The 26,834-nt window shown below is 37.1% G+C and overlaps 1 protein-coding gene across 1 annotated transcript in view; it reads left to right on the top strand.

Annotated features, from left to right (window-relative positions):
- LOC149232970 (2-alkenal reductase (NADP(+)-dependent)-like) overlaps positions 1-26,834 on the top strand; it is a 190,626-nt gene that overhangs the window by 57,008 nt on the left and 106,784 nt on the right. The window contains exons 2-3 of the mRNA XM_089379617.1: positions 14,239-14,481; positions 15,144-15,321. Coding sequence (XP_089235743.1) covers positions 14,254-14,481; positions 15,144-15,321 — 406 coding nt within the window. The 5' untranslated portion in view covers positions 14,239-14,253. The remainder of the gene's footprint in view (positions 1-14,238; positions 14,482-15,143; positions 15,322-26,834) is intronic.

The raw sequence follows: 26,834 nt of genomic DNA, 5'->3' as shown, positions 1-26,834 counted from the left end.
AAGTTACTAAAAGCTATCCAAGGTCCTCAAGTAAATATTTCTCAACAGAAGAATCGGGAAGTTGACTATCATGATGCTCCCATATATTTGCAAAGCTTAGATGCAGATAACAAAGATCACCAGCCTTTCTTTATCACCTTATTAGTTAATGGATATAAATTGAATAATTGCATGTTGGATTCTGGTGCATCAGCTTGTGTAATGACTAAAAGGGTCATGGAATAGATTAACTTAAGAGTTTCTAGACCTTACTATAACATATGTGCCATGGATTCTAAGAAAATTGAATTGCATGGTTTGATCAAAGATTTGCAAGTTCCTCTATCAGTTTATCCAGACATCATGATTGTCATGGATATTGTTGTTGTGGATGTGCCTGATGCCTGGGGTATGCTTTTATCCAGAAAGTGGGCCTCTGATCTAGGAGGAAGTATTCAAATGAATTGGTCATATGCTATGATTCCTTCTCCTAGGGGTGATGGTTTTGTAAGACTAAATAGAGAGCCCGAAAGAAAATTTCATGTCGAAGATCCTAAGAGACCTCACAACGAGATAATCAAAGAGAAATCTAACATTGGGAACTATGCCCTCATGTCTAATTCCATAATTCCTCCCGATGATAAGATTAAGGATCTCAAGGATAAAGTTTGGTATATGTACTTCGATGGTGCATCGTCTAGGCATGGTAAAGATGCTGGAATAGTGCTTAAATATCCCTTTGATCACATTTTCAAGTTTGCTTATCGATTAGAATTTGAAGCAACCAACAATGTCGCTGAATACGAGGCTATATTGTTGGGGCTTGAATTGGCAAAATCTTTGAAGATTAAGTTGCTTAGCATTAAGGGGGATTCTGATTTAGTTATCATGCAGCTTAAAAATAAATTCACATGCAAAAATCAAAGACTAAGGAATTATCGAAATGCTGTGTGGGATACTATGGAGCACTTTGATGCCCTTGACCTCAAAGCTATCCCAAGAGAGAAAAATAGTTTGGCAGATGAACTTGCCGTAGCTGCTACTACTTTCCAGTTATTTGATGAGCTAATTAATGATAAGATCAAAATGGAAGTAATATTTAGACCATCTGTTCCAGATAACTTAGAGCATTGGCAGGTCTTTAATGATGAAAAACAGGTCGTTCGTTTTCTTAATAGTCTGGATGAGTTTGAAGATTTCCGGATAGATTCTCAGGAGGATGGATCTTTAAATTATGAGCATATCATAAATCCTACTCCTAGGAATGTGGTTGCCTTAGAGCAACATTTTGATCAGCATGATGCCATGAAGTTGAGAGAAGAAAATAAGATGGACCCAGGCGAATATCTCGAGATAAACATTGGTACTTCTGAAAACCCAAAGATGGTTAAAATTGGTAGAGGTACTAGTGTGGAGGAAGGAAAAAAGTTAACTAATTTACTTCGCGAATATCAAGATGTTTTAGCTTTTTCTTATGATGAATTAAAGGGCTATCGAGAAGATGTCATGGAACATACTATCCCCTTAAAAGATGAAAATGCTAAACCCTTTCGCCAGAAACTTAGGCAAATTAATCCTAAGTTAGCCCCCTTGGTTCAGAAAGAGCTTGCGAAAATGCTTGCAGCAGGAATTATCGCTCAAACAAGGCATTCAAATCTGGTGATTGTTAGGAAAAAGAATGGTACGATAAGGCTTTGTGTCAATTTTCGAAACCTTAATCTAGCATGCAAGAAAGATAATTACTCTTTGCCAAACATGGAGACTTTGTTGCAAAGAGTAACCGGTTCTGGAATGATGTCGTTGCTAGATGGTTTTTCTGGGTGCAATCAGGTATGGGTTAAAAAGGAAGATCGTCATAAAACCACATTCACAATGCCATGGGGTACCTTTGAATACATCAGAATGCCGTTTGGATTAACCAACGCTGGGGCTACGTTCCAAAGGGCTATGGATTATGCCTTCAATGGGTTAATCGGGAAATTTATTGAGATTTACCAAGATGATCTTACTGTTTTTTCTAAAGATGGTATCAGTCATGTAAATCATCTTAGGTAGGTTTTCGATAGATGTAGAGAATACGGGATTTCTTTGAATCCAGCGAAGTCTGTTTTTGGGGTAACAGAAGGGAAATTACTTGGCCATATCATTTCTAAGGATGGAATCAAGATTGATCCTGAAAGAATTGAAGCAATCCAAAAGTTTCCTCTTCCTCATAATCTTAAATCCCTTCAGTCTTTCCTTGGAAAGACAAATTTTATTAGAAGGTTTATTCCAAATTACGCAGAAATAGCTAAGCCTATTCAAAGTCTTCTAAAGAAAGATGCAAAATTTGTTTGGCAAGAAGACGGCAAAAAGGCTTTTCAAGAAATCAAATGTGCTATTGCAAGAGCTCCTGTCTTAGTTAGTCCCGATTATTCCAAGGATTTCATGATTTTTTCTTTCGCTTCCGAAGATACCATTGCTGGTGTCCTGCTACAAAAGAATAAAGATGGTCACGAGCAGCCTATTGCTTTCATGAGTAGAGCACTTCAAAACTCCAAATTGAAGTACAATACCATGGAAAAGCAAGCTTATGCCCTGGTCAAGTCTCTTAAGCACTTCAAAACATATGTGGGTTATTCTAAAATCATTGCTTTCGTCCCACATTCTGCTGTTAAAGATATATTAACTCAAACCGATTGCTTAGGGACTCGTGCTAGGTGGGTTACTAAAATACAAAAATATGATTTAGAGATCAGACTCACCAAGCTAGTCAAAGGCCAGGGTTTGGCTCAAATGTTGACTGAAGGTAACGAAAAGACTCTTGGTTTATTTTGTCTTAGCAATCTATCTTCGCCTGAGTTGCAAAGATTAGGAGAGCATGAGTGGTACAAGGACATAGTTTATTACTTGTTGAATCTTGCATGTCCTAACCATTTAGTTGCTCATAAGAGAAGGGCTCTTAGACTAAAGGTCACTAAGTATTGCCTTATGAAGGATAGCCTTGGATGGAGAGATCCTAAGGGCATAGTGCTTAGGTGTGTTGATGACGTTGAGTCCAAGAAATTAATCTCTGAGTTTCATTCAGGATTTTGTGGTGGTCATTATGCTGCTAGAACTACCGCCCACAAAATCCTGAGAGCTGGTTATTATTGGCCTTCAATTTTTTTTGATGTGCATAAGTTTGTTAGAAATTGTGAAGCCTGTCAACTATTCACTGGGAAACAAAAGCTTGCTGCCCTGCCCCTACAACCTGTCATTGTAGAGGCACCTTTTCAGCATTGGGGTCTGGACTTCATAGGGAAGTTCTATGAAAATTCTAGCAATGGCTACTCATGGATTTTGACTGCTACGAATTATTTCACTAAATGGGTTTAGGCCATTCCTGCTAAGAATGCCACTGAAAAGGTTATTATGGATTTCATTGAAAATAACATCATTACTAGATTTGGTGTCCCTGCTAAGATCACTACTGACAATGCCAAAGCTTTTAGTTCCTTACAGTTTTCATCTTTTTGTTTCAAGTATGGCATTATCTTATCTCATTCGTCCAATTACTATCCTCAGGGTAATGGTCTGGCCGAATTAAGTAACAAGAATCTCATAACCATTATCAAGAAGATAGTAGGAGATAATAAGAGATCATGGGATAGCAAAATCAAGTATGCTTTATGGGCAGATAGAATCACTAAGAAGAAAGCTATTGGTAAATCTCCCTTTGAATTAGTTTATGGCTTGGATGTAACCTTACCTGTGCACCTGAAATTGCCAGCTTATCAGCTCCTTCAAAATTTTTCTACTAATAAAGATGTTGTTCAGAATAGAATAGATCAGATTGTGGAGTTAGATGAAGCTCGTAGGACAACTTTTGATGCTATATGTAAAAATCAATCTAACATTAAGAAAAGCTTTGATAAATTCTCTCTATCTAGATCTTTGTAGGTGGGAGATATGGTACTGCTTTGGGACCGCAAGAATGAAAAATCAGGAAAACATAAGAAGTTTGACAGTTTGTGGCTGGGACCGTACATCATTCGAGACGTAGCTAGACCAAACTCATTCCACTTGAGCAGATTGGATGGCGAACCACTTGATCTACCTGCAAATGGCCAAATGCTCAAGCTGTTCTTCAAAGATGATATCTGATGCCATAGGGCATCCTTTGTATTGTATTTCTAACCCTACTCCTTGTTATTTCAGCATTTTATTTCCGATTTAGGATTAGATTTACTTTCCTTGTTAATAAATGAAGAGCTTCTATCTTTCATGTGCTTAAATGTTATATAATGATGTTTGAATGGGCGCTACTTATTTCTGCTGTGTGTTGCGTGGATGCAGATTCTGGATTCTCACATTCCTGCAAGTGCAGCAATGTGTCCCCAAGTAGAGCCAGATGTTGACCACTACGTGTCAACTCCCCATAGCAAGTACACCCCCTTTTCTTCGCGAAAGGGATAGCGCTTGATTGACATGTCTGTGCCATTCGACAGTCATCGTCGACTTGATCATACTATGTTGTAAACCCAGTCTGCATGTGTGAATTGTAAATAATCTTAGCAGATATGAGTCATGTATGTAAATTGCCTAGGTGGACCTAATTTTCTAGTGATAATCTATGTTTCGGAAGGTTTTTTGTCTCACCGATCCATGATCGGCAGAGTTTTCCTTCAGCCTAACCCCAAAGTCGGAATGAATTTTGTCATTAGAATCTTAGAGGAATCCTAGTGCGTTAATCTGCTAGATTATAGTTGTGTCGCAGAATTGGGTGGTTATGAGGGTCTATGTCAAATGGGTTTTCCCCCTTGAGATATAAAGTTGTAAAAGTCATGATGTAAAGTGTCTTGAGGGTTAGAAAATGTTTTAATTCCCTCATAAGTCCTAAGTCCTAAGTCCTAGGTCCTAGGTGATTTTTCCAAAGGCTAAGTTCGAGGATCCATTTAAAAATAAATTAAAAATAAAAAATTAAAAAATTGAAAAAATAAAAAACAATAAAAAATTAAAGCTATAAATAATTGAAAAATTAAAAAATTAAAGAAAAAATAAAAAAAAATTAAAATATTAATAAAAAAAATAAAATAAAAATAAAATAAAATTTAAAAATTAAAAAAAATAATAAAACAATAAAATAAAATAGAAACTTAGAAATAATAAAATAATAATATTTTTGAGTAAATAAATGCAGAATTTCAATTTTTAATGCATTAAAAAATTCGACGGATGAGATTAAGAGATATCTTGATCCTCATCGACGGTCGAGATCATTTTGACATGGATCACTCGAACTAGCTGTTGAGAATTTTTAGTTTAAATAGGGTGCTAGGGGTCATTTGAGATCATTCGATCTGTGAGCCTTGTGCTGATGAAAGCTCTCTTGTAAACTTTTTCTGGTGCAAATAAAGAAAGACTTTGGGGTTGAAATCTTGCTGGTGTTACTCTCCTGAAGTGCTATGAGCTATTTTATTTTCTGCATAATTTTATTTTCAGCCATTAGTAATAGCATGATGTAGAGTATTGTTGAACACAGGTATCTTGTTCACTTGCTAGGGTTTGAATGGTATTAGAATTTCTGAAATAATGTCAGGTATCTCCATTGCATCTGAGATCTAGTACTGTTTTTCTCTCTTTATTGATGGTTGAAGTGAGCTATGCAGGAAACCCTTATTGAAGAAATCAGTGGGCGTTTGGGGAAGTTCTCGGCTGAACCAGCTAACTCCCACAGAGCATTTTCTTGCAGAGCCCAGCCAGTTTTGACTCTGGGTTTATCATTTAGAGTTTATTTTTGATTTGCATGAGAGTTTTTTTTTTAAACATCTTATAGTAAATTTCAAATTCTTAAGTACTTTTGTGGATCATTGACAAATCTGGCTGTTGCAGAGTCACAAAGTTGTAAATTTTGTAGCTGGTTTGTAGGGTTTTAGGTTTTTATCCTTGGACATATTATTTTTGGGTGTTTTTTCATTACAGGTTGCAGGGTTTTCTGGAGACTTCCGAGGGTTTATACAAGCTGTTTTGCTGTCCAAGGGTTTCAATTTCAGTTGTTTTCAGATCTGGAGGGTTTTGTTTGTATTGCAGGAAGAAAGTTCTCGAAGATTTTTATTTATTTTATTTTTTTTATTTTTTTTTATGAACTGGATAAAACCCTTGCCGCTTATCCATACAGCCAGCTTCAAATCCAATATGCGTTTACTTCTATTCACTTCACTATCCTCCAATCCCACGCAACAACAGCTCATTCCTCATCACATTGCATCCGAAACACTGCCCTCAAGCTGTGTTTCCCTTTAACCGTCCTCAATCCCCACACTTCCATTCATCGCTGCAACTCACCTGCAGAAAACCAGTAGTAGCTACGTCCAGCCCTGATCCTTATGCCATCCGTCCATAACTGTTTCACGCAGTCCAATCTTTCTCCATCGAAGCTTGGCCTGAGGCCCCCAAATCGTCCATCCTCCATTGTTTACGCTGTTGTTCCTCAAAACCCTCGCACAAGTGCTGTACGCCATCCTTAGCTCCATCGTGGCTCTATCCACCTCACGCAACAGCTTATATTCAACGTTTAACACACCTGAACACATTACGGCACAACAAACTCACGTTTTTTTTGTATACGTATGGTAAATTTCGATTTGGCAGGTTTTCCCTTGCTCCTTGGTCGACGTCGAGCTCCTCCACGCGTTTTCCATCTCCGCCGTCCCGCATACACTGAACACTCAGTAATTTTATAGGGTTAGCGTAGTTAAGCTTGTATTTTGGAATACGTATGGTATAGGGTTTATGTTTTGATTAAGTTAGTTTCTTTCTTTTTTTTTAGAATCAGACTTTATTTGATTTAGAACTGACATTTCATATAATTTCATTTTGTATGCAATCAGGTGTTAGTGTTGTATTTAGTTTGGATTTTAGAATAAATTTTTATCATAGTTCATAGATTTTTCAATTTCTTTAGGTTTTGATTTTAATAAGAGAGTTTTGATTTAAAATTTAGATTTAGATTTTAATAATTTCAAGTTTTGTTTACTTTAGTTTTAGTTTAGATTTAAATTTTAAGTTTTCTTTTAAAAATATAACAATAAAAAATTCATAAAAATTATAAAACTTTAAAAAGCATAAATAATTTCTTTTCTTATAGTTTTGATTTTGATATAATTTAGCTTAGATTTAATTTTGTTAGAAGTAAATAAAAATATAAAAAATAAAAATGATAAAAGCTCTTTTAATTTAGTTTAGATTTTAATATTATTTAGATTTTTTATTTAAAGGTTTCATTTAGTTTTAATTCTTGTTTTATGTGAAAAATATAAAAAAAAATTTTGGGAAATTTTTTGCAAATTTCAGTCTTGGCTTAGGAATTTTTTATGTTTTATCTCTTCTGCTGAGGCTAAAATTTTGAGGGAATTAATGTTTAACATGCTTTAATGTTTATCTGAAGATTAACTACATAAATGTGATCTCCGGTTATCATTTTATGTGATTATTTCAAGCATTTTTGGAATATCATTACTGAGTTTTAATTGCTGGATCAATATTAAAGCATTTTGCGTGGTTGTTTAACGCACTTTATCTTTTGAAATTTTAATTGCTGGAGTATCATTAAGTCATTGAGCATTTATTGATTATCTCATGTTTGGTAAAAGTTAAGCATTGATGGTAAACGATTGTTGATGAGAGATGAAGGGTCTTTTAATACCTTCTCTCCTCACCCTAACCCATGTTGGACCCACCCCCAACAAATAAAAGTGAAACATAAAATAAAAGAAGAGCCAAAATGTGGCCCATGCGACGGAAATGGCTGGTTTCCCGGCGAAGTGGTCGCGATCTGTACGTATCCGACCTGGAACCGATGCCGATACGTTGTACGAAACACGTTTCAGAATTTCCGAAACGCGGATCGGGTCGTATGGTTTCAACAGGGTAGGAACCATATTTTTCAGCTCGATTTGCGTTTCGGAAATTTTGAAACGTGTTTCGTAGGGTGAATGGCCCACAGATCCGTACGGATTGCGTTTCAGCCTTTTGATCCGGGGGGGCATTCTGTCATACAAACACGTTTCGGAATTTCCGAAATGCGCATCGGGTCGTATGGTTTGGACAAGGCAGGAACCATATTTTTCAGCTTGATCCGCATTTCATGGGGCGAATCGACCACAGATTCATATGGATTGCATTTCGGGCTTTTGCTTTTGGAGGGAGGCGTTTCCTGCAACACTATTCAGGACCAAAAATCCAGAGCACAACATCAAGCGATGTTACAATGAGGAGCATATGCTTCCTTATATAGAAAAAATGAGAGCTCTAGAGACTCTTCCTAGTGAACAACGACTAGTTCCATTAAGGTGCACAAATGTGAATTGATCTTGGTTGATTAAATGCTTGATCCATGTCAAAATAATCTCCACCATTGATTTCTTGAGAAAAAATTTGAATTCCTTGATGACGCCTTTTTTCTTGTTCCCAAACACACACACACACACACATATATATTATTTTATTATTATTATTATTATTTTGACTTCTGACTTTTTCTCCTTAAAATATACCCATTCTTTTAACCAACTTGGACCATAAAGTCGAGTTTCATTAAAAAAACATTTTTTTGGGAATTAATTCATTTTTTATAGGCCAAAAATATTTTCTTGCTTGATTTGTGGAGATTCCCTTCTTGGAAAGTGCACATTCCTTTTTTTAATATTTTTCACTTGGAGAGAATTTATTTTTCTCTCATTTTTATTTTTTGCCAATTTCTGGCTAATTATTTAATCACTTTTCGCTGGAAAACCAAAAATAAAAATTAATGAATTTTTTGGATTAGGTTTTTTTATTTATTTTGGCCAGAAAAAATAATTAATTGAGACTAAAGGGGATTAATAATTTTTTCCACCCTTAAATATTTAAGCCATGGTGTATAAATATGAGGGACCATGCACCAAAATATTTTTACATCAAAATATTACAATTAATTCGACCCTTGAAAGGGGAAAACACCTGTTCGTTATAGACCCTCAATTTATTACCCAATTCTGCGACTCAATATGATCTAGTACATCAAGTGATTTGTAATAAAATAATTTAGCCAATTAGCTTAAATTATTCCCAAATCACTTTTACAAAAGACTTGACTAGAACACTAGGACTTACCTAAGATCTTGACGATAAATTCCATTCTAGCTTTGAGGTTTAAGTTGGAGGGAAAAACTCTGTCGAGTATGTGTGTTTAGAAACACATAACTTGGTGAGATGAAAAACCTCTTAGGATGATATTCGTTGCCAAAATTAGATGCTTACCTAGGTGTTGTTACATAATTAAACATTCATACTAGTCATTTACAATAAACTTGCAGAATTTGGGTTTACAATTCTGATGAACTGACGAATGATGATGATGAATCCTGGATATTTGACTGCTCAAACATGATGGAATTCCTTTGCAAAAATGTGTACTGCTCTAAGGTAGTTGACACAGAGTGGCCAACAGAGTGTATCATACACCTAGGCTAGATAAAGACTTTAATAGGCTAGTGTTTCTTGATATGCAACAATATGGAATACCTACACATATAAAAGTCAAGGAAAGGGTTTGATAGAAATTAAATCAATAATGCAATAGAACAAACCCTCAAAATAGGTTCAAAGTTGAAGCTAGGATAGGGTTAGGGTTTTAAGAAAGAGAATTGAATAGGACAGGATGATGTCAACCCTATTGGGGGAAGATTCACCACCGCAAAGTCTAGAGTTTGCATTAAAAAGGAGCAAAGAGACAAATTTTAGGTTTTTTAATCCACCAACATGCATCCACAATGCCCTAGTAACAACTGAGCCCTAGGAAAAACCATAGTGGCTTGCCTTGAGAAGCCTAGGAAAATAAAAAAGGAGAAATATTTTAGTTTTGGAGATTTTTGATCAACACAAAATTTTACCAGTGCTTAATCCTACTTGGGTGATGGAGTCTTAGGGTAAATTTAAGAGATAAATGACAAATGATTGGAGTAAGCGGGGGGGGGGGGGAATCAGTTTTCCACTTTATAAAACCCTAACTATCTTTTTTGTGAGGGGATAAATTAAATAGGAGATGCACACTAGGAGTTCTCCTATGGATTTCAAGGAAGAAGTATTTATCATGCAAAAAGTTAGCCAAGATTTCCCACAAAAGTATGCTTTTACTCATGGATCATAGAAAAACCCTAGCATTAATTCATTTACATGCAAAACAATAAAAATCAGTAACAATTTTTTCCATGAAAAAACCTTCTTTCAATCCCAAAAAGACATCTCCAATTCAAAAGCTAATCTCCAATAGCAAATACTCCATAAAAGTGACATCTCCACATGTAGCGTGTAAGGCAAAGGCTAAATTGTGCCCTAGAAGAGGGGCCAAAATCTCTAGTGTGATGATGAATAGAAAGAATGAAGCGATCCTCTATTTATATGAGATCCATCCCTTCATTTTACATAATAATATTAGCCTATTCTACACAAGTTTAGTTTTGAGTGTTTTCCAAGATAAGGGAACAAACGAACCACATAGCTTACTTGCCCTTTTTGGGCCATAAATGTTTTGAAAGCACATGGATGGGCTAGTGGAATGCCTTGTCATTATAATCTAATCCAATCCTTTGAGGGGAAGCCCTCAAGAAGTGCCTCAAAATGCCTCCAAGTGTTAAAACCATGCTCTGTGTGCCTTACATCATTCTCTCAAGGGATATATGGGCGATGCGGCATCCTCTCTCACCAACATTGGGGCTCCAAGTGCAAGTACAAGCCCTCCCTTGTCATCCTGGGGATGATCATCTTCATTTGGAATCTGGATCAAGCGACACCGATCAAGTAGTGTTAAGGCCAACCTAGGGCCATGCTGCTGGGTTTGCAGGTTACAACATCAAGGAAATCCAACACCAGGAAAGAGAAATTTCTTTTCGATGCGTGTCAATTCCAAAGTATGCAGAGTGATTTTTTTTATGTATCTGCTTTTATCATGTATTTTCAATTTTTTCGGAGTGGTCTACTCAAGAGTCAAAAGTATGCAAAGCGGGACTTTTGATGTATTTTTAATTTTTCTGTGTGGGTATATTCCGGAGTATGTAGAGTGGGTACTCGTTGGATGCAAAATTTAGTTTCTCATCTAATAGGTGCCTACTCTTGACATTGCAGTACATCTATAAGGGGATAAGACAAAAATACAATAAAAAAATAGTTTTCTATCTTTTCTTTTAAAAATTCATAACTCTTATTTTATTATTTTAACTATTATTTTATTATTTTTCTTAGGAGACCCATTTTAGACCTCAAAATTCTTCTAATGTGGTTGCTAGAAAAATAATAAATGTTAGTTATGAGTTAATGAATAGAAATGTCTTATCAAAATGACACGTTCATTAGTGAAAAGGCTCCCCCACCTAGGTATTTATAATGGGGGCCCTCATTGTGATATTTATCATCTTATTTGTTATTCACACACACACACGCATATATATATATATATATATATATATATATAATTTCTTATTCAATATCTTTGTATTGGCAACTTGTACAGTTATCCACAAATTTCATGGTTGGCAATGGAGCCTTCTTTCACATCCATTATTTAGATAGTGTTCATTGATTATTCCTTCATAGTATGTTAAGACGAAGAAATGGATAAAAACCAAATTATAGTCAATGACCTGACCTGGGGAGTAGAGAAACATTGATAAAATGTGACCATAAGTCAGATCAGATAGGGTTTATAGAAGTGTGGCCAAAGGTTGGGATCAATTTTGGATTTTTGATACGAATGTAATGAATAATTGTCCATCAATTGTTTACCCTACATAAGAAGAAGAAATTTGTATAGGAGAAAAATTATATAAATTAATGAATGAGATATATAGATAGATTGAAGCAATGCCATGTGACAATATAGTTATATGCATTGGCTAGTTATGGTGGTGAATGGTCATGTCCCTTAGATTATACATTTAAGTTTATCTAATTTTTATTATTTAATGTTTAGTTATATATTTTATGTTCATTAGAAAAAAGGGACTCATTGCAGATATTTTGAGGTCTAAAGTGGGCCTCCTAAGGGAAATAATAAAAATAATAGTTAACAATAATAAAATAAGAGCTATGACTTTTCAAAGGGTGAGAAATAAAAATATTTTTTAATTGTATCTTTAACTTATCTCTTAATAGATTTACTCAAAATTTCAAGTGTAGGCACCCACATCCAACAAGTACCTACACTTGAAATTTGCGTAAAGCTGTAAGGAGATAAGTTGAAAATATGATAAAAAGAAGTTTTTTTTTTTTTACCTTCAAAACTATTCACCCCTATGGTTGACAGCATTATTTTGAATCCTATTGATTCTTTAAAGTTGATGTTGATAGCACCTTTTTTGTTTTGAGGCCTTATTTTCACCTCAAAATTTCTCTAATGCAACAGCATGCCGAAAAGGCTGAGTTTGACTCTCAAAATTAAATTCAATTGGCGCTTAAAGATTGTTAGATTCCTTAGGCAAAAAGAACAAGGATACTTCTGAAAGGTAGCTTTGCTTTGATGCTTACAAAGAAAGGAAATAATGATCAACAATAGTCAGTGCCATAAGGATTTACAACTACCTTGAACCATCCAAGTGTCACCCAGAAGATGACATTTCCTTGTAAGTGGGGTAGTAAAAAAGAAGTGAATTTTCAGCCTGTAACCATGTCAAAAACACTCTTGCATCATGACATAGCAAAGAACATACTTGACCATTTCATCTTTGCGACAAAGAGCACAAGCAACATTGGTAACTCCTACTTTATGAATCTTTCTTTTAACAACCAAATCTTGTTGGAGCAGAAGGCACCCCCAAATTTAGACAAGCATGTGATTCCAGATGAATTGATGCCTCCTCAACCAGCATGCATGGAATTTTTCACTGCCCACTTTTTCTTAAATTGAGGGTTAATGTTAGAAGTTTGTTTTACCATATCATAAAGATCCTTGGTCACATGAATCAAAATGTAAAAGGGCTTCACATTCCTCCATGTTGAATCTCTCCAGAATGGATCCAACCCATGTTATTGCATTTAAAAGAACACTCTTTATGAATTATGCAGTAAATGCCCTCCAAAACACCTTTATCTAAACCAAATAGTTTTTGGGCCCGATTAGGAGCATCTTAGGTGTGTGCCATTGTTGGTTTTCATGGTTTTGCAAAACTTTTCAGAAAAGAGACGTTTCCTTGCCAATATTTTGGCAGTTGAGCTAGCTAAAGTCTAAAAGGCCAAACTTATTCATTCAGAGATGGGAACTTCCAAATCTGTCATGATGCCAAATCCCAGGTATCACAAGGCTGCTCAAACTGCCAACTAATAAATGTAAACACAACCTACCAAGCAAACAACACCCTCTTAGTGGGGGAGAACCTGAAATCATGAAAGCTTGTGTATTTCCTGTTATGTCACACAACTGGAAAGGACCTTTAATACCCTGATTCCTGAATGGGATGAGTGTGTTGAATCTGCCATTAAACCAAAACTTGCCAAGTTGCTTCCATCTCCACAGCTTGCAGTACTCATTTACCAGCAAGGGTTGCCCCTTGTGCTCTCTAGTAATCTTTCATGATAGAATGCCGGCTTTGGGTTCTTGAGATGTTTTAGTGTTTGCATCTTTTGCATTCAAAAAATTGCTTTTCGAGGATATCACGACTGCTTTTGTGTGGGATCTGAAGCTTGATTTTAAAGGTAATTTAATGTTAAATATTTTAAGAGTTTTTACATGATAGACATCTTTGGCATACATGTTAACTATCATGTGAACAAGTATTAGACATTATAAATCAGCTGCGTTCTAAAATTTCTTAGAGTTTACTAATATAAAATGTCCTTTTCTTTTTTTGTCTTCTATGTTGGCACTCCATTTTCTTGTAAACTATTTTTTTTTAATATTGTTTAAAATATTGTTTAGTTTAGTTCTTTTTCTCTGAATCTTGCTTTTAAAGGTAATTTTATGTCATATTTTTTAAGATAATTACATGATAGACATCTGCTGCATATTTGTTAACTATCATGCTAGCAAATACCATACTCGATAAGCCAACTGCTGTCTGACATTTCTTCGAGTTTACCAATATTAATTGGCCTTGTCTTTCCTTTGGTCTTCTATTTTGGCTAACTTCATTTTCTTGAATTTTTTTTGTAAAGTCTGTTGAAAAGAACTTTGGGTTAAGTTCTTTATATGAAGGATGATATTTTCTCATGTTATCAAAGGGATGGTTGTGATGACATTTTAAATTTATTTGGACCAATTTATTGCAGGCTCTCTCTACTGAAATGGCACATAATGAAGTGGACAATAAGCAAGTTATATTCAAGGATTACGTTACTGGGATGGTCAAGGTGTCTGATTTGTTATTAACATCTAATAAACTTCCTTTGAAACTGAAAGATGGATCACAAGATGTACTTGTAAAGAATTTGTATTTATCATGTGATCCTTACATGCGGGGCCGCATGAGAAACATATCTTCTTATATTGCAGCTAATTTTACACCTGGATCGGTAAGAGATGGTTCTGTTTATTTTGCATCTATGCTGTTACTTGAACTAAATCATTTTCATGTTCAAATATGTCCAGTCATTCCTCATTTGCATTCATTATTTGCACGTAAGTTTGCATGCTTAGAACATATCCCGTGAAAACAATGAAAGGAAGTGGCAGTGACATGCAGTTTTGAACCCAATATATGAATCTCGAGGTAGCCATTTTTTCTTTATTAATCGGTTGACAATCTTATTCGTTTTCTGTCTTCTAGCGTTGCTTGCAATTGATAGCTATATTCACTAAATCAAATAAATTACTTTAGGTAAGTTAACTTGCAGTTGTTTCTGGCTTGAGCCATATGACATCAACCTGATATTTAGAAAATGATGGAAAATTTCTGTCTTAAACAGTTTTCTATTTAGTTAAAAGATTCAACCAATTCACATTGATCTCTTTTGCACTTAAAAACAATATTAAATTACCCTCAATCTATTTAAACTTATTCTTTCACTTTGTGATACTGCTTTCATCACACTTTTGTAATAAATATAAGTACTTTTTCTTGTTCTAGATCAGGCTTTAGTGCAATGCAATACGAAACATGTAACCAAAAATTCACATTATTAGTATCTCAACTAAGAAGCTTGCATTCCATTATTTGTGATATTTCAATATGCAGGTGATAACTGGCTATGGTGTTTCCAAGGTTGTTATTTCAAATCATCCAGACTTCAAAGAAGATGATTTGGTAATGGGTTATATTGGATGGGAAGAATACAGCATAATACCTGGGGCCAATGGCTTGAACAAGATCGGAGATACGGATCTACCTATCTCATATTATTTGGGAGTTTTAGGTAATGGCAGAATTGACAACCTTTATTTTTCAAACCATTTTTGTCTAAGAATATGTTCCAAAAAAATATTACATCAAAAATCATTATGGTCCATGCTTATTCTTATATTACCTTTTTTTTTGGAGAAAATTTATTTCCTAGAATTTTGCGCTTTCTTCATACCAGTGGATGCTACCTTATAATTTGATTACATCATACCATAGTTATTACCATTTCTCATAGACTGGGAGATTGCTTTTCTATGATTTAAAAGTTATATTGTAGTAGACAATTCTCTCATGTTCCTTTTTGTCATCGGGTACATATTTCTAAAAAAATTACTCATGCCTTCAAGTTATCAACAATTTTAGGATCACAACAACCCTTGTTCAGAGGCATTGACTGAAGGAGTGAATATCCTACTTGAAAGCAACACATTTATGTTTTTCCCACTTTGATTTCATTCTGTTGTTTTAACAAAATCATTCTTCATGTGCCAATGGAGGCATTGATATATCCTTGGACGCTATCATATATGAAAACTTGTGTTTTCTGTAGGTTTAGAAGCATTTGTCAGCACATACAGATGAATGAGCAATTTTCCTTTGCTCATTCATGTCAAACTTTTATCGGACATGCATTTATTGCATTCACCAATAATTCTCCATAATATCAAGGAGAAAATCTGCTATCCTTATCACATTTCTAAGCTCATATTTTTTCTACATTGCAAACACCCATTGACAATTAGGCTAAAATATTTTTTTCCTTTGCATCAAGTACTTTAAACATCAGTGAGAGTAGTTTCATAAGTGTTCTTACATTTTGAGGGAAACTCCTATTTTCTATAGGCCTCAAAACATGGTTGGTAATTGTTGGATCATTGTCCCTCAACCTTGGATAAAGAAAGCCAAAATGCTTCAGAGAAAGTTATGTTTAAAATACAGTGTATTAATAAGAGCTTTGCCCACAACATAAATCATTAGTTGACTCTCTAGTGATAACAGCAAAGTCATGACAATGGGTCAAACAAAAATAGAGTTAACAGCTTAGCAAATCTCAATTACAATTTGGCAAATGTCAGCAAAAACTTCGCATTTATTTGGAAGTTTGCAATAACTTGACAAATTTTCCAACACTTAACTAGAACTCAGCAAACTCTACGAGTTAGTCAAAACACCAAATCTCTGGTTTGACTAGCTAGATCCAATGAGTTTGTTCAACTCAGTCAACAATAAACCAAATTGAGATGACTCATTGAATTTTTGGTGAGTTTTAGTGAGTCCTTTGCAAATTTTTCCACTGGCACTGGGTGATTTGCAGGCTGTGATGTGATTAGAGATAGGGGGGTTAAGAAGTCCTATTCTTGGTGGGCAACTCATGGGGCAACAAGCCCTTCTCTACAATAGTTAGTCATGAGGGTCCTCTCTTAGGTGACTTCATTCTCTTGTTGCGAGAAGAATTGGAGCACATATGGGAATTTTTAGTGTCAAGAAGAATAGGCTTGAGTAGTCCAGGGAAGAGACAATGGTGTATGTGCACACCAACCTTCGTCTTATTTACATGCAGAGGGAAGAGTGGTTGAAGGGGAAGACAAATATGTGGGATGCCTTTCCTAATGATATGGGTTTGAACAACGGTGTTGGGTTGGCATTGGCCAACTTGGATCTTAATGACCCAGTGCTAGAGCCTGTCACTTTTGATGATGGTGATACTCTTGAGGGGTCATTTTCCACACCAACAAATGCAGCGATTACATTGGATACAGAGGAGGAGAATGCAACATAGGAGAGCAATGGTGATCATGACAATGATGTTGACTTTGATGAGCTACCTACTACCTTGTAGTTGTTTTGTATTTGCTATTTCTATTTGCCATTGGCATTGCTACTACCTATGTAACGATTTTGATTTTGATGACTTAATGAGAAAACTACAGTTTCTTGTCTTTCTCCTATTGGATCATTGATGAATCTGTCACAATTGTATTTGTAGGCGTAATGTTTTGTTTTTTTGTTTTTTTTTGTTTTTTGTTTTTTGTTTTGTTTTTTGTTTTTTGTTTTTTTGTTTTTTTGTTTTTTGTTTTTTGTTTTTGTTTTTGTTTTTTGTTTTTTGTTTTTTTTTTTTGTTTTTTTGTTTTTGTTTTTTTGTTTTTGTTTTTTTTTTCCAGTACGAAAAGAGCTTGATAGTATTATAAATCATTGATTCCAAAATACAATACAATAGGATAGAGAGCCAAAACTTGTAGCCCGATAAACAATCTATGTTGCAAAGATGTAGGATATAAAACAATGCTCTAGAAACCATACCATAGATAGATTTTGGGGATAGGAGACAAAACCCACAACCGACGATACTTGCAATAACTGAGAAACATCTGCTTTTAGAAGAAAAATCTGAATTACAGGTTCATGAAACATACTAGGGCTTGTAGTATGATCACTATGTACTCGGAAGAGAGAAACCCTGGATTTGATGCGTTTCGTTCCCCATTGTTATGTTCATATTCCATTTTCCAATCTGTGTATGGAGCCGTTTCTTTGAAAGATCATCTGCAAGTATATTCTGGGATTTGTTAACATTAATGTTACATTGTACAACTTACAAATTTTAAATTTTAAATGTAGAATCTAGATCTATGTCTGAATTTGTATCATGAATGAGAATGTGTAAGAAATATCTATTTAGTATTAATTTTTAATATATATATATATATATATATATATGTATTATAATTTTTTAAGAAAATAATATATAACCTATCCTACGTGTCCTATTTTGGGGGGTCTATGTGCTCCGTGTTGGACACTCGAATTTGCGTGTCCTGCGTGTTCCATGTCCCTGTGTCGGGTGACTTAGGTCTAGAGGAGTCTAGCATAGACACAATAGTGACCATCGGGGTTAAAGAGTACAACTTATACAGGTTGATGGGAAAACCTGCTCAGACATTGAAGGATGCTTAGGAGAATGTGTAGGCTTCTAAGAGCACATTCAGGGAGAGCAAGCCTCCAAAGGACATTGTGCCAAGACTAGAGGGATAATTGGTTTGAGGTGACTCTTCAAGAAGTACATCCCTTGATAAGAGGGAGTGTTGATATTTGTAGCTTAGGCAGGTACTTCTATACATGCCTAAGTTTTTGTGTGAAGTCCCCTAATATGCCCTTAACATTAGCAATTACATTAGTGATTAAAGGAATTTCTTTTACAAGACAAAAGTGACTTAATCTAATGAAATGCAAATGTTTTTGCATTAGTGAATTAGGGTTGAACAAATTTATACTCAGAATATACCAGTGTATATGTAATTTTAAAAACAAAATTTATCAATTCACTATTAAGTACCTGTTGACCACTACGTGTCAACGACCCATAGCAGTACACCCCCTTTTTCGCAAAAGGGATAGCACCTGATTGATGTGTTCCTTTCATCCAACTATCATCATTAGCCTGAGGATCGTCTTATAATATAAACCTAGTCTGCATATGTATAATGTAAATAATCTCAATAGATCCGTGTTGTGTATGTAATCACCTAAGTAAACTTACTTTTCTGGTGACGATCTACATTCTGGGAGGTTTTTTTTTTCACCGACCCATTCTCAGATGGTCGGCGGAGTTTTCCTTCAGCCTTACCCCAAAGCCGAAATGGATTTTGTCACTGGGTTCTTAGGGGAGTCCTAGTGTTCTAAATCGAGTCTATGTAAAAGTGATTTGGGAATAATCCTAACTATTTGGTTAGGTTATTTTATTACAAATTGCTTGATCTGCTAGATTATATTTGTGTCGCAGAACTGGATAATATGTGAGGGTCTATTTTAGATGGGTTTTCCCCCTTGAAATGTAAAAAATGTAAAAATCATGATGTAAAGTGTCTTGAGGGTTAGAAAAATAATTTATCCCCTCATACGTCCTAGGTTGTAGGTAAAATTAAATTTTCCAAAAGAAAAATTCGTGGGTCCTTTAAAAAAGTTAAATTTTATGAGGTCCAGGGACTAAGGTTAATTGATTATTTTGCTAAATTTTATGCTTTTGGTCCCTGGGGTTAAGTCAAAGTCAAAATTTTGAGGAAATTAATTCAAAAATATAATTTTTGAATTAATTAAAATGCATTTAATTGAAAAATTCGAAATTTCCTCAATATTTAAAATTTCGACGGATAAGATTAAAAGAAATTTTGATCCTCATCAACAGTCGAGATCACTTTGACAAGGATCACTGGAACTAGCCGTTGGAGGATTTATATTTAAATAGGAGGTCATTTGTTAGTCAGGATCATCCGATCTTTTGATCGTATACTAAGCGAAAAGCTCTCTTGTAATCTTTTTTATGAGCAATAAATAGAGACTTTGGGGTTAATTTCTGCTGGTGTTACTCTTTATGGAAATGCTGTAAGATGTATTATTTTTGTGCGTAAATTCTTTTTTGCCATTAATAATAGCTTCTAAAGAGCGATTGAGTACAGATATCTTGCTCAGTCGTTGGGGTTTGAATGATAATTTAAGTTTTGAATATAATAGCAGGTATTTCTATTAAATCTGAATTTTATTATCGTTTTCTCGCTCTACGTTGACAACTGAATTGAGTTTTGCAGGAAAATCCTTGATTATTAGATCATCGGGCGGTCGGGGAAGTTCTCGGCTGAACTAGCCAACTCCCGATCCGTGTTTTCTGAAGAGCCCAGCTTAAATTTGGTCCCGGGCTTATCATAAGATATTTTTTATTGGTGATGCATGAAGGGTTTCGAGCTTGGTACATCCTTTAAAAATTCAAAAAAAAATTTAAATTTTCTGTGCTAAATTGATAAATCTGGCTTTTAAGAGCCTTAGATTGTCAGATCTGGGAGCGGAGTTGGACTCGCCAGATCTGGTAGATCTGCTACTCCTGTGCATAGATCTGAATTTTTATTTTTTATTTTTTCTGACTTAGAGTTTTTGGTATTTCATTTATTTTTGCATATTCGGGTTCTGGCTGTTTGCGTTTTCAGGTACAGGTTGCCAATTTAAAGGTGAAATTTGATTTTGAAGCAAGATCTAGGCCTTGGAAGGTAAGATATGGCCTCAAAGCTAGTTTCCGCAGGGGCATTATTTTTGTAGTCCAAGGGTTTCTCAATTTTTTTTATTGAATTTGGAAAAATTTTAATTTTATTTTATTTTTTTAAAATTTTATTTTAAGGGTTTGACTAGTGATTTTTAAGCTGAAGATTTCGATTTTTTTTTTGGGAAGGTTTGTCTCCTATTCACTGCCATCCATTGCTCTCTACGTCTTCATTCCTGAATGTTGTCATTTGAGCTCGTTTACCCATTTAGCCTACAACTCCATCACTCATTGTAGCTTCTCTCAGCTATTCGAAACCCGCAATCCCTGCGGCTTTCCTCCCTCACCCCTCATGCAACTCCATTCCCTCTTTCACACAGCCTTAACCCTCCATGGTTTCAACAACTGCAGCAAAAACCTCTCTTCGTTGTCCCTTCTACGCGGCCATCCTTAGCCATCCCCGTCGGCCTTCTTCTTCAAACACTGCTCCATCAAACTCCTCATTTGCGTATCTCCTTAGCCATCACCTCCACAAGCCTCCTTACCCTTCGCATTCTGCCTACTCCATCCACCATTGCTCTCCACACTTTCACAGTTTCCTCCATCCACTGCCAATCCCTCCGCGCAGCTGCATCCATCCACGCTATCCAGATCTGCACGCTGCTATCGCAGTCCCATCCCTGTAGTAGCATTCCTTCCCTTCTCGCTGCTGCTATCCCCTTATCGCACCTGTGTCTAGGCTCAATCCCCTCGCAGACTTGCTTCATTTCCATGCACTCCCTTTGCACTGCTCTACATCCTTCAACCTGCAACGAATCTGCCCACAGATCCGTGACTCCTCCAGCCTTCTCTACTAGCGTCCATGCTCCTCACGCGAATTTGCACACACCAAACAACAATAAAATTCGATTAGTTTTCTATGTATGCGTTTGAATAGGGTTAGCGTAGGTACTTTTTTTTTAATTTCATTTGGTTTTTGACTTAAGAGCTTAATTAGGACCGTGAGCTTCTTCATGATGGTATCAACCTCTTGTTCCAGGGCACTTATCTTGAAATCCAGGCTCTCTAGGATAGCTACGTGTTCCTTAGACATCGCCTCAATATTACGTTGGATTTGACGTAGTTGGTCCTCATAGCTTCCCTGCATATTTAGGGCTTTGGCTAACAGAGTTTTCATTCTCCAACTTTCAGCTTGCGTTCTTACAAATTGGGTGGCGCGTTTGGTAACAGAGCCTGGATCTTCGATCTGGTCCACCTCCTTCTCCAGTTCTTACTCTTTCAGATTCCTTTCCTCTTCAGTTACCTTAGCCTCCAAGTCTTCAATCTTCCGCTTGTCCTTCCGCGAAGTGCAGGCCTCATATGCCTCCCTGGCTCTCTTTAGGTCCCTATTGGCAGAGGCATTTCGGCTTCCTTCCCCTGCCATGATCTTACTAACACACACAAGATTGCTCTGAGTTCTGTCGGCGAAAGAGATGGGTTCAAACTTACAACACGATAAAACAATACTTTTACCCTTGCTTGTTGCTGTGATTATATAGAAGTCGAAGGAGGAGTTACCGGCAGAAGACCATTCCTTCCCCTTTAGCTTGCACGTCTTGTCATCATTACTTCTGTGCGGTGACAGTTTGTTTTGGTTATGTCTCGAATTCTTTCCCTTGCTATCACCTCCTCTCTCCTCCTCCGGATCATGCCAAGTGTCTCATTGCTTGATGGGGCGTCGGAGGCGCAAATCCTTTATAATCATTTCTGGGATGAGCCTCCCTTCCTCCTGCCTAAGCATTGAATGCTCCTGATCTGCTTGTCCTTCCTTAATAGTGTCTGCGGTACGCGCATGCCTTCTCATGGAATGCCAAGGTTTTAGAATCCCGACCCAACAGCCTCATATTTCGTTTGCCAAATCCTGCTTTGAGAGCATGGTACACTTTTCTTTCAATTCGGGGCATGCGACGTCCTGCCAACAGCTGTCCCACATGCTAGTTGGGTGCTCAATTCCATAATTCGCCAGATGGTCCGCAACCATATTGGCTTTACGTCGCACAGCCTGAAAAATCAAGCCTTTCAACTCCCCTAGATGTTCTGCTATGTTTTCATTCACCTTGGAAAGTCTCTAGTGTTTAGTTACCTTGCTTGCTTTTGTTCCCGCATATAACTTTTTTGCCACTGTTATCGCCAGCTGAGAATCTCCCTCAACCACTGATGCGCCACCCTGAATCTTTCTGAGAATTCTGAGACCTTGCTCCATGGCAGCGAACTCCATCTCGTTGTTTGTTCCTTCTCCTAAGGCTCTGCTGTAGATATGTTGAATTTCGCCTGCACTGTTCCTAATGATGCCCCCGATACCTGCCGGACCTGGATTTCCTCTTGATGCTCCGTCGAAGTTTAGCTTGAGAAAGCCTGCAGGGGGTCATTTCCAGAAAGTTGACGTGGTGTTCGGCTCCTGTTGACAGTTCGTTGTGACCATGCTTCTTCCATCATCCAGTTTGAAAGCTTTTAAAATACGTAAGTCTCTAGCCGAAACTTGGTTATCTTTGTCTACTTTGCATCTGACCAGAATTAATTGTCTCACATTTTGGGTTATTGTTTCTAGCGAATGATTTATGTCCCTGTGTTGGGTTAGAAAAATTCTTCTATTCTGTTCCTTCCAAATTGTCCAGGTAATAAATCCTGGCAGTGTTCTCCATATACTGTTGATTCTCGAATTGCTGGAATAAATGCTTCGCCAATTCATAATGGAGTCCTGGATAGAGTCTTCGGTTCTGTCTGTCTGTTGCATTATGTTTTCCGCCCAGTTCCATATGTGACAAGCCCAAGCGCATGTGTTGAAGAGATGATTCATCGATTCTTCAGCCAAGTTGCACATGGGGCACCTGGATGGGCCGTGAAACCCTTTCTTACGGAGATTTTCCCAGGTGAGTGTTTTTCTACGCATCAGGAGCCAGAGGAAGGTTTTAATCTTGGGCCAAAACAAAGAATCCCAGACTTTGCTGCTCCATTGAACCTCCTCATTTAGCTGAGTTTTCGAGGTTATCTCTGGCTTCTTTGAGCGTGAAGTTGCCACTTCCTTTCCTGCCCCATCTTAGTTGGTCTTTGTCCTCAGCTTTCCTGATTTTCCTTTTGTTTAGAAGGTTAAGCAGGTCCCTGCCATTGTTGTTCACCTCAGTTGTGTTTTCTATTTCGTTAATCATCCATTCTCTCCATTCCTGGTCCCTGCTACTATGGTTCCAGTACTGATTTACTTTGGTTTTCCCCATCCCCTGACATTGTCTTTGAAGGTTTGCAAACTCGGGTCCTCCCAGCTTCGGGAAATGTTGCCAGGCATCTTCCCAGAATAAAGCTGTCTCCCCATTGCGAATTTCCCAGAAGCTCTGTTCCTAAACAATTCCTCGATTTCTTCTGGCAAGTTTCCAAATTGGAGAACCATCTGGATTTTCCTGCATTCTGATTAAATCTTGATTACTGTACCTTGGAGCATACTTTTCCTTCCAGTGTTTTGCCCACGGAAGATTGGATTCCTTCAACTATCTCCTCCAAAGCTTGGCACCACATGCTTTGTTGATCGTAGACGAGTCTGACAAATTTAAACCACCCAAGTTCTTAAATTTGCACAACTTATCCCAAGCCACTAGTGCCCATTTTTTCTTCTCTGCATTGCCAGACCATACGAAGGATCTTTGTATTACTCTCATCTGTTGTAATACTCCTTTTGGAGCAGGGAGTATGGAGAGCAGGAAATGGGGAATGGCTTGCAAAATTGCTTTTGTTAGGACAAGCCTCCCTGCAAAATTGAGAGCTCTGTGGGTCCAGTGTTGACATCTCTTCTCCATATTAGCGAGAATCTTCTCCCAATGCTTTTTTTGCCAGGGTTTATCTGTGAGTGGAGCACCTAGGTACTTTGAGGGGAGATTTCCCCTTCGGAAGCCTAAAATTCTAGACAGATTTTTTTGAACAGCTAAATGCGTATTGAAGAAAAATATGGTAGATTTAGAAAGATTAATCTCCATACCTGAGGCTTCACTGAACAGATTGAGAATCTTCTTAAAACCCAGGGCTTCTTTGACAGTCGGCGACCCGTGCAGCATTGTATCATCAACAAACTGTTGGTGAGTAGTCGCTGGAATTGACGGTAAAGGCTGTAATCCTTTGATCTTTCCTTCTTCCTTAGCTCTGCAAATGAGTCTGCTCAGACCTTCCATCAGGATGACAAAGAGGAAAGGAGACAGTGGATCTCCTTGTCTAATACCTCGGGAGGGGGAGAAGGGATTGGCAGGGGAGCCGTTGACAAGGATAGAAAACTTAGTGGATTTAATCAGTGCCAAGATCCATTTAATCCATTGATTGTCAAAACCAAAAGCTTTCAAGATGGCTTCAAGGTAGTTCCAGTTGACCTTATCATAAGCCTTAGATAAGTCCAATTGCATCATCATCCCTGCTGTTTTCCTGGTGTGAAGAGTATGAATCATCTCCTGGGCCAGTAATATATTGTCCATAATCTGTCTTCCTTCAACATACCCAAATTTCTCTTCAGAGATTAGGCCAGGAAGAATGGGTTTCAATTTGTTGGCAATAACTTTAGAGATGATTTTGTAAATTACATTACATAGAGCGATAGGCCTAAATTTCGCTGGGGTGTTGGCTTCTGCTTCTTTTGGAATTAGGGCAAGGAAAGTAGAATTTAGCGATTTGAGAATGGAGCTGGATCGCCGAGAGTCTTCCACCACTTACCAAACATCCGTTTTAACAACTTCCCAGCGTTCTTTGTAAAAGTTGAGGGTGAAGCCATCAGGCCCAGGTGCCTTGTCATTCGGCATGCTCTTAACAGCTACTTCCACTTCCTCCAACGAGATTTCCCTAGTTAAAGCCATGTTTTGCTCATTGGTGATTGTTTTAAGAATGGACTTGGTAAGCTCCTCTATTGCTTTTGTTCTGTCTACTTCCGGCTCCTGAGCTATGTTATTGAAATGATTTGTTAGTAGGGTAGCCAATTCTTGATGATTCTGAAGAGTTTCTCCTCTTTCGTTGTTGAGACTGAGGATTTTGTTGGCCCCTCTATAATCCAGAGCAGACCTGTGAAAGAACTTAGTGTTCTGTTCCCCTTCCTTGAGCCATTGTATCCGAGACTTTTGTTTCCATAATGTTTCTTCCTGTTGACAACAGAGTTTCCCTTGTTGCATTAGGATTTTTTCTTGGTCTGCTGAGTCTTGGTCACTGTCCCCATTCGTCCAACCTTTGTGAATTTGTTCTAATTTCTCCTCAATTATGGCTTTCTCCTTGAATATGTTCCCAAAGACTGTAACATTCCACTCCTTGATTTTGTTTTTGATGTATCTTAATCTGCTTTGTAGTTTGTACATTTTGGTTCCTCTTAAGTTCGTCGGTTCCTGCCACCATTTCTCCACAAGTTGAATGAAATTCGGGTGATTAAGCCAAAATTTCTCGAATCTAAATGGCTTGTTTCTCGGAGCCCCCTAGATAGCAGCCACAAGAGAGATGGGCCAATGATCTGACCCCCCAGTTGGAAGAATGTCTGATTCCACTGTTACTCCCTCCAACAGTATGCTTTCAGAAACAAGAAACCTGTCAAGCCGAGAGGCTATCTGTTTCTCACCTCCTCTCCTATTATTCAAGGTGAAGGCTCCACTTTTTGGTAGAATGTCCACTAGTTTGGTTGAACCAATGAAATCATTGAAAACTTTCGAGTCCTTGTAGAGTTTTCTTATCCCTCTTTTCTTTTCCAAAAGCGAAGTTATCATATTGAAATCTCCACCCATGATTGTCTTCGTACTGGGATATCTGAGCCTTAAATTTGTAAGAGAACGAAGGAACATGAATTTTTCTTCTAGTTTTTGAGGTCCATAAACGTTGGTGCATAGAAATATCTCAGAATTGCCAATCAATTGAGTTACTATAGCTATAAAGGATCTGGTCGCTTCTGCTGAGAGAATGTTGATCACCCGGGAGTCCCATAGGGTAACTAGACCTCCCTCCCAGCCATGACTGGCTGTTTCCATATATTTTATATGTTTACCAAGCCTTTTGCTGATAGTCTCCATGGTGTTGCTTGCACATTTGGTTTCTTGTACAAACATGATATCCGGTTTCTCTTTTTGGATCTTCCTTTTCAGGAGTCTTTGTTTCGCTTGGCTATTGAGCCCTCTAGCATTCCACGAGATGACCTTCATTTAAAACTAAAAAGATTATTGGTAAGGAGGGAAAGCTTCTAGAGCTTTCATCTTACCAGAGTTTATCATTAATATTCCCAGGTCTTGCAGTGTCTCACTGTTTGTTCTGCGACCTCTCCTTTTCCTTTGTATCGAGCTGGTTGATGAATGAAGTGGGCTTTTTGTGTGGATTCCCAGTCCTTTCGCCAATTTTTTATTCTGCCTATCCAGCTCTGCCTTCTGCCTTGCAATAAATATATTATTGATTTTTCTAATCTCCTCTTCTGGAACGTTTTCCATTCCTTGCGTTTCCAGTTTTCTGCCATTACTGGTAGGTTAACA

This window comes from Pinus tabuliformis, chromosome J, assembly GCF_031772625.1.
Source record: "Pinus tabuliformis cultivar Carrire ecotype Pingquan chromosome J, CPIR1, whole genome shotgun sequence".
NCBI lineage: Eukaryota > Viridiplantae > Streptophyta > Pinopsida > Pinales > Pinaceae > Pinus > Pinus tabuliformis.
The sequence above is the reverse complement of the archived record's forward strand: the minus strand, read 5'-3'. Positions and strand labels throughout refer to the sequence as shown.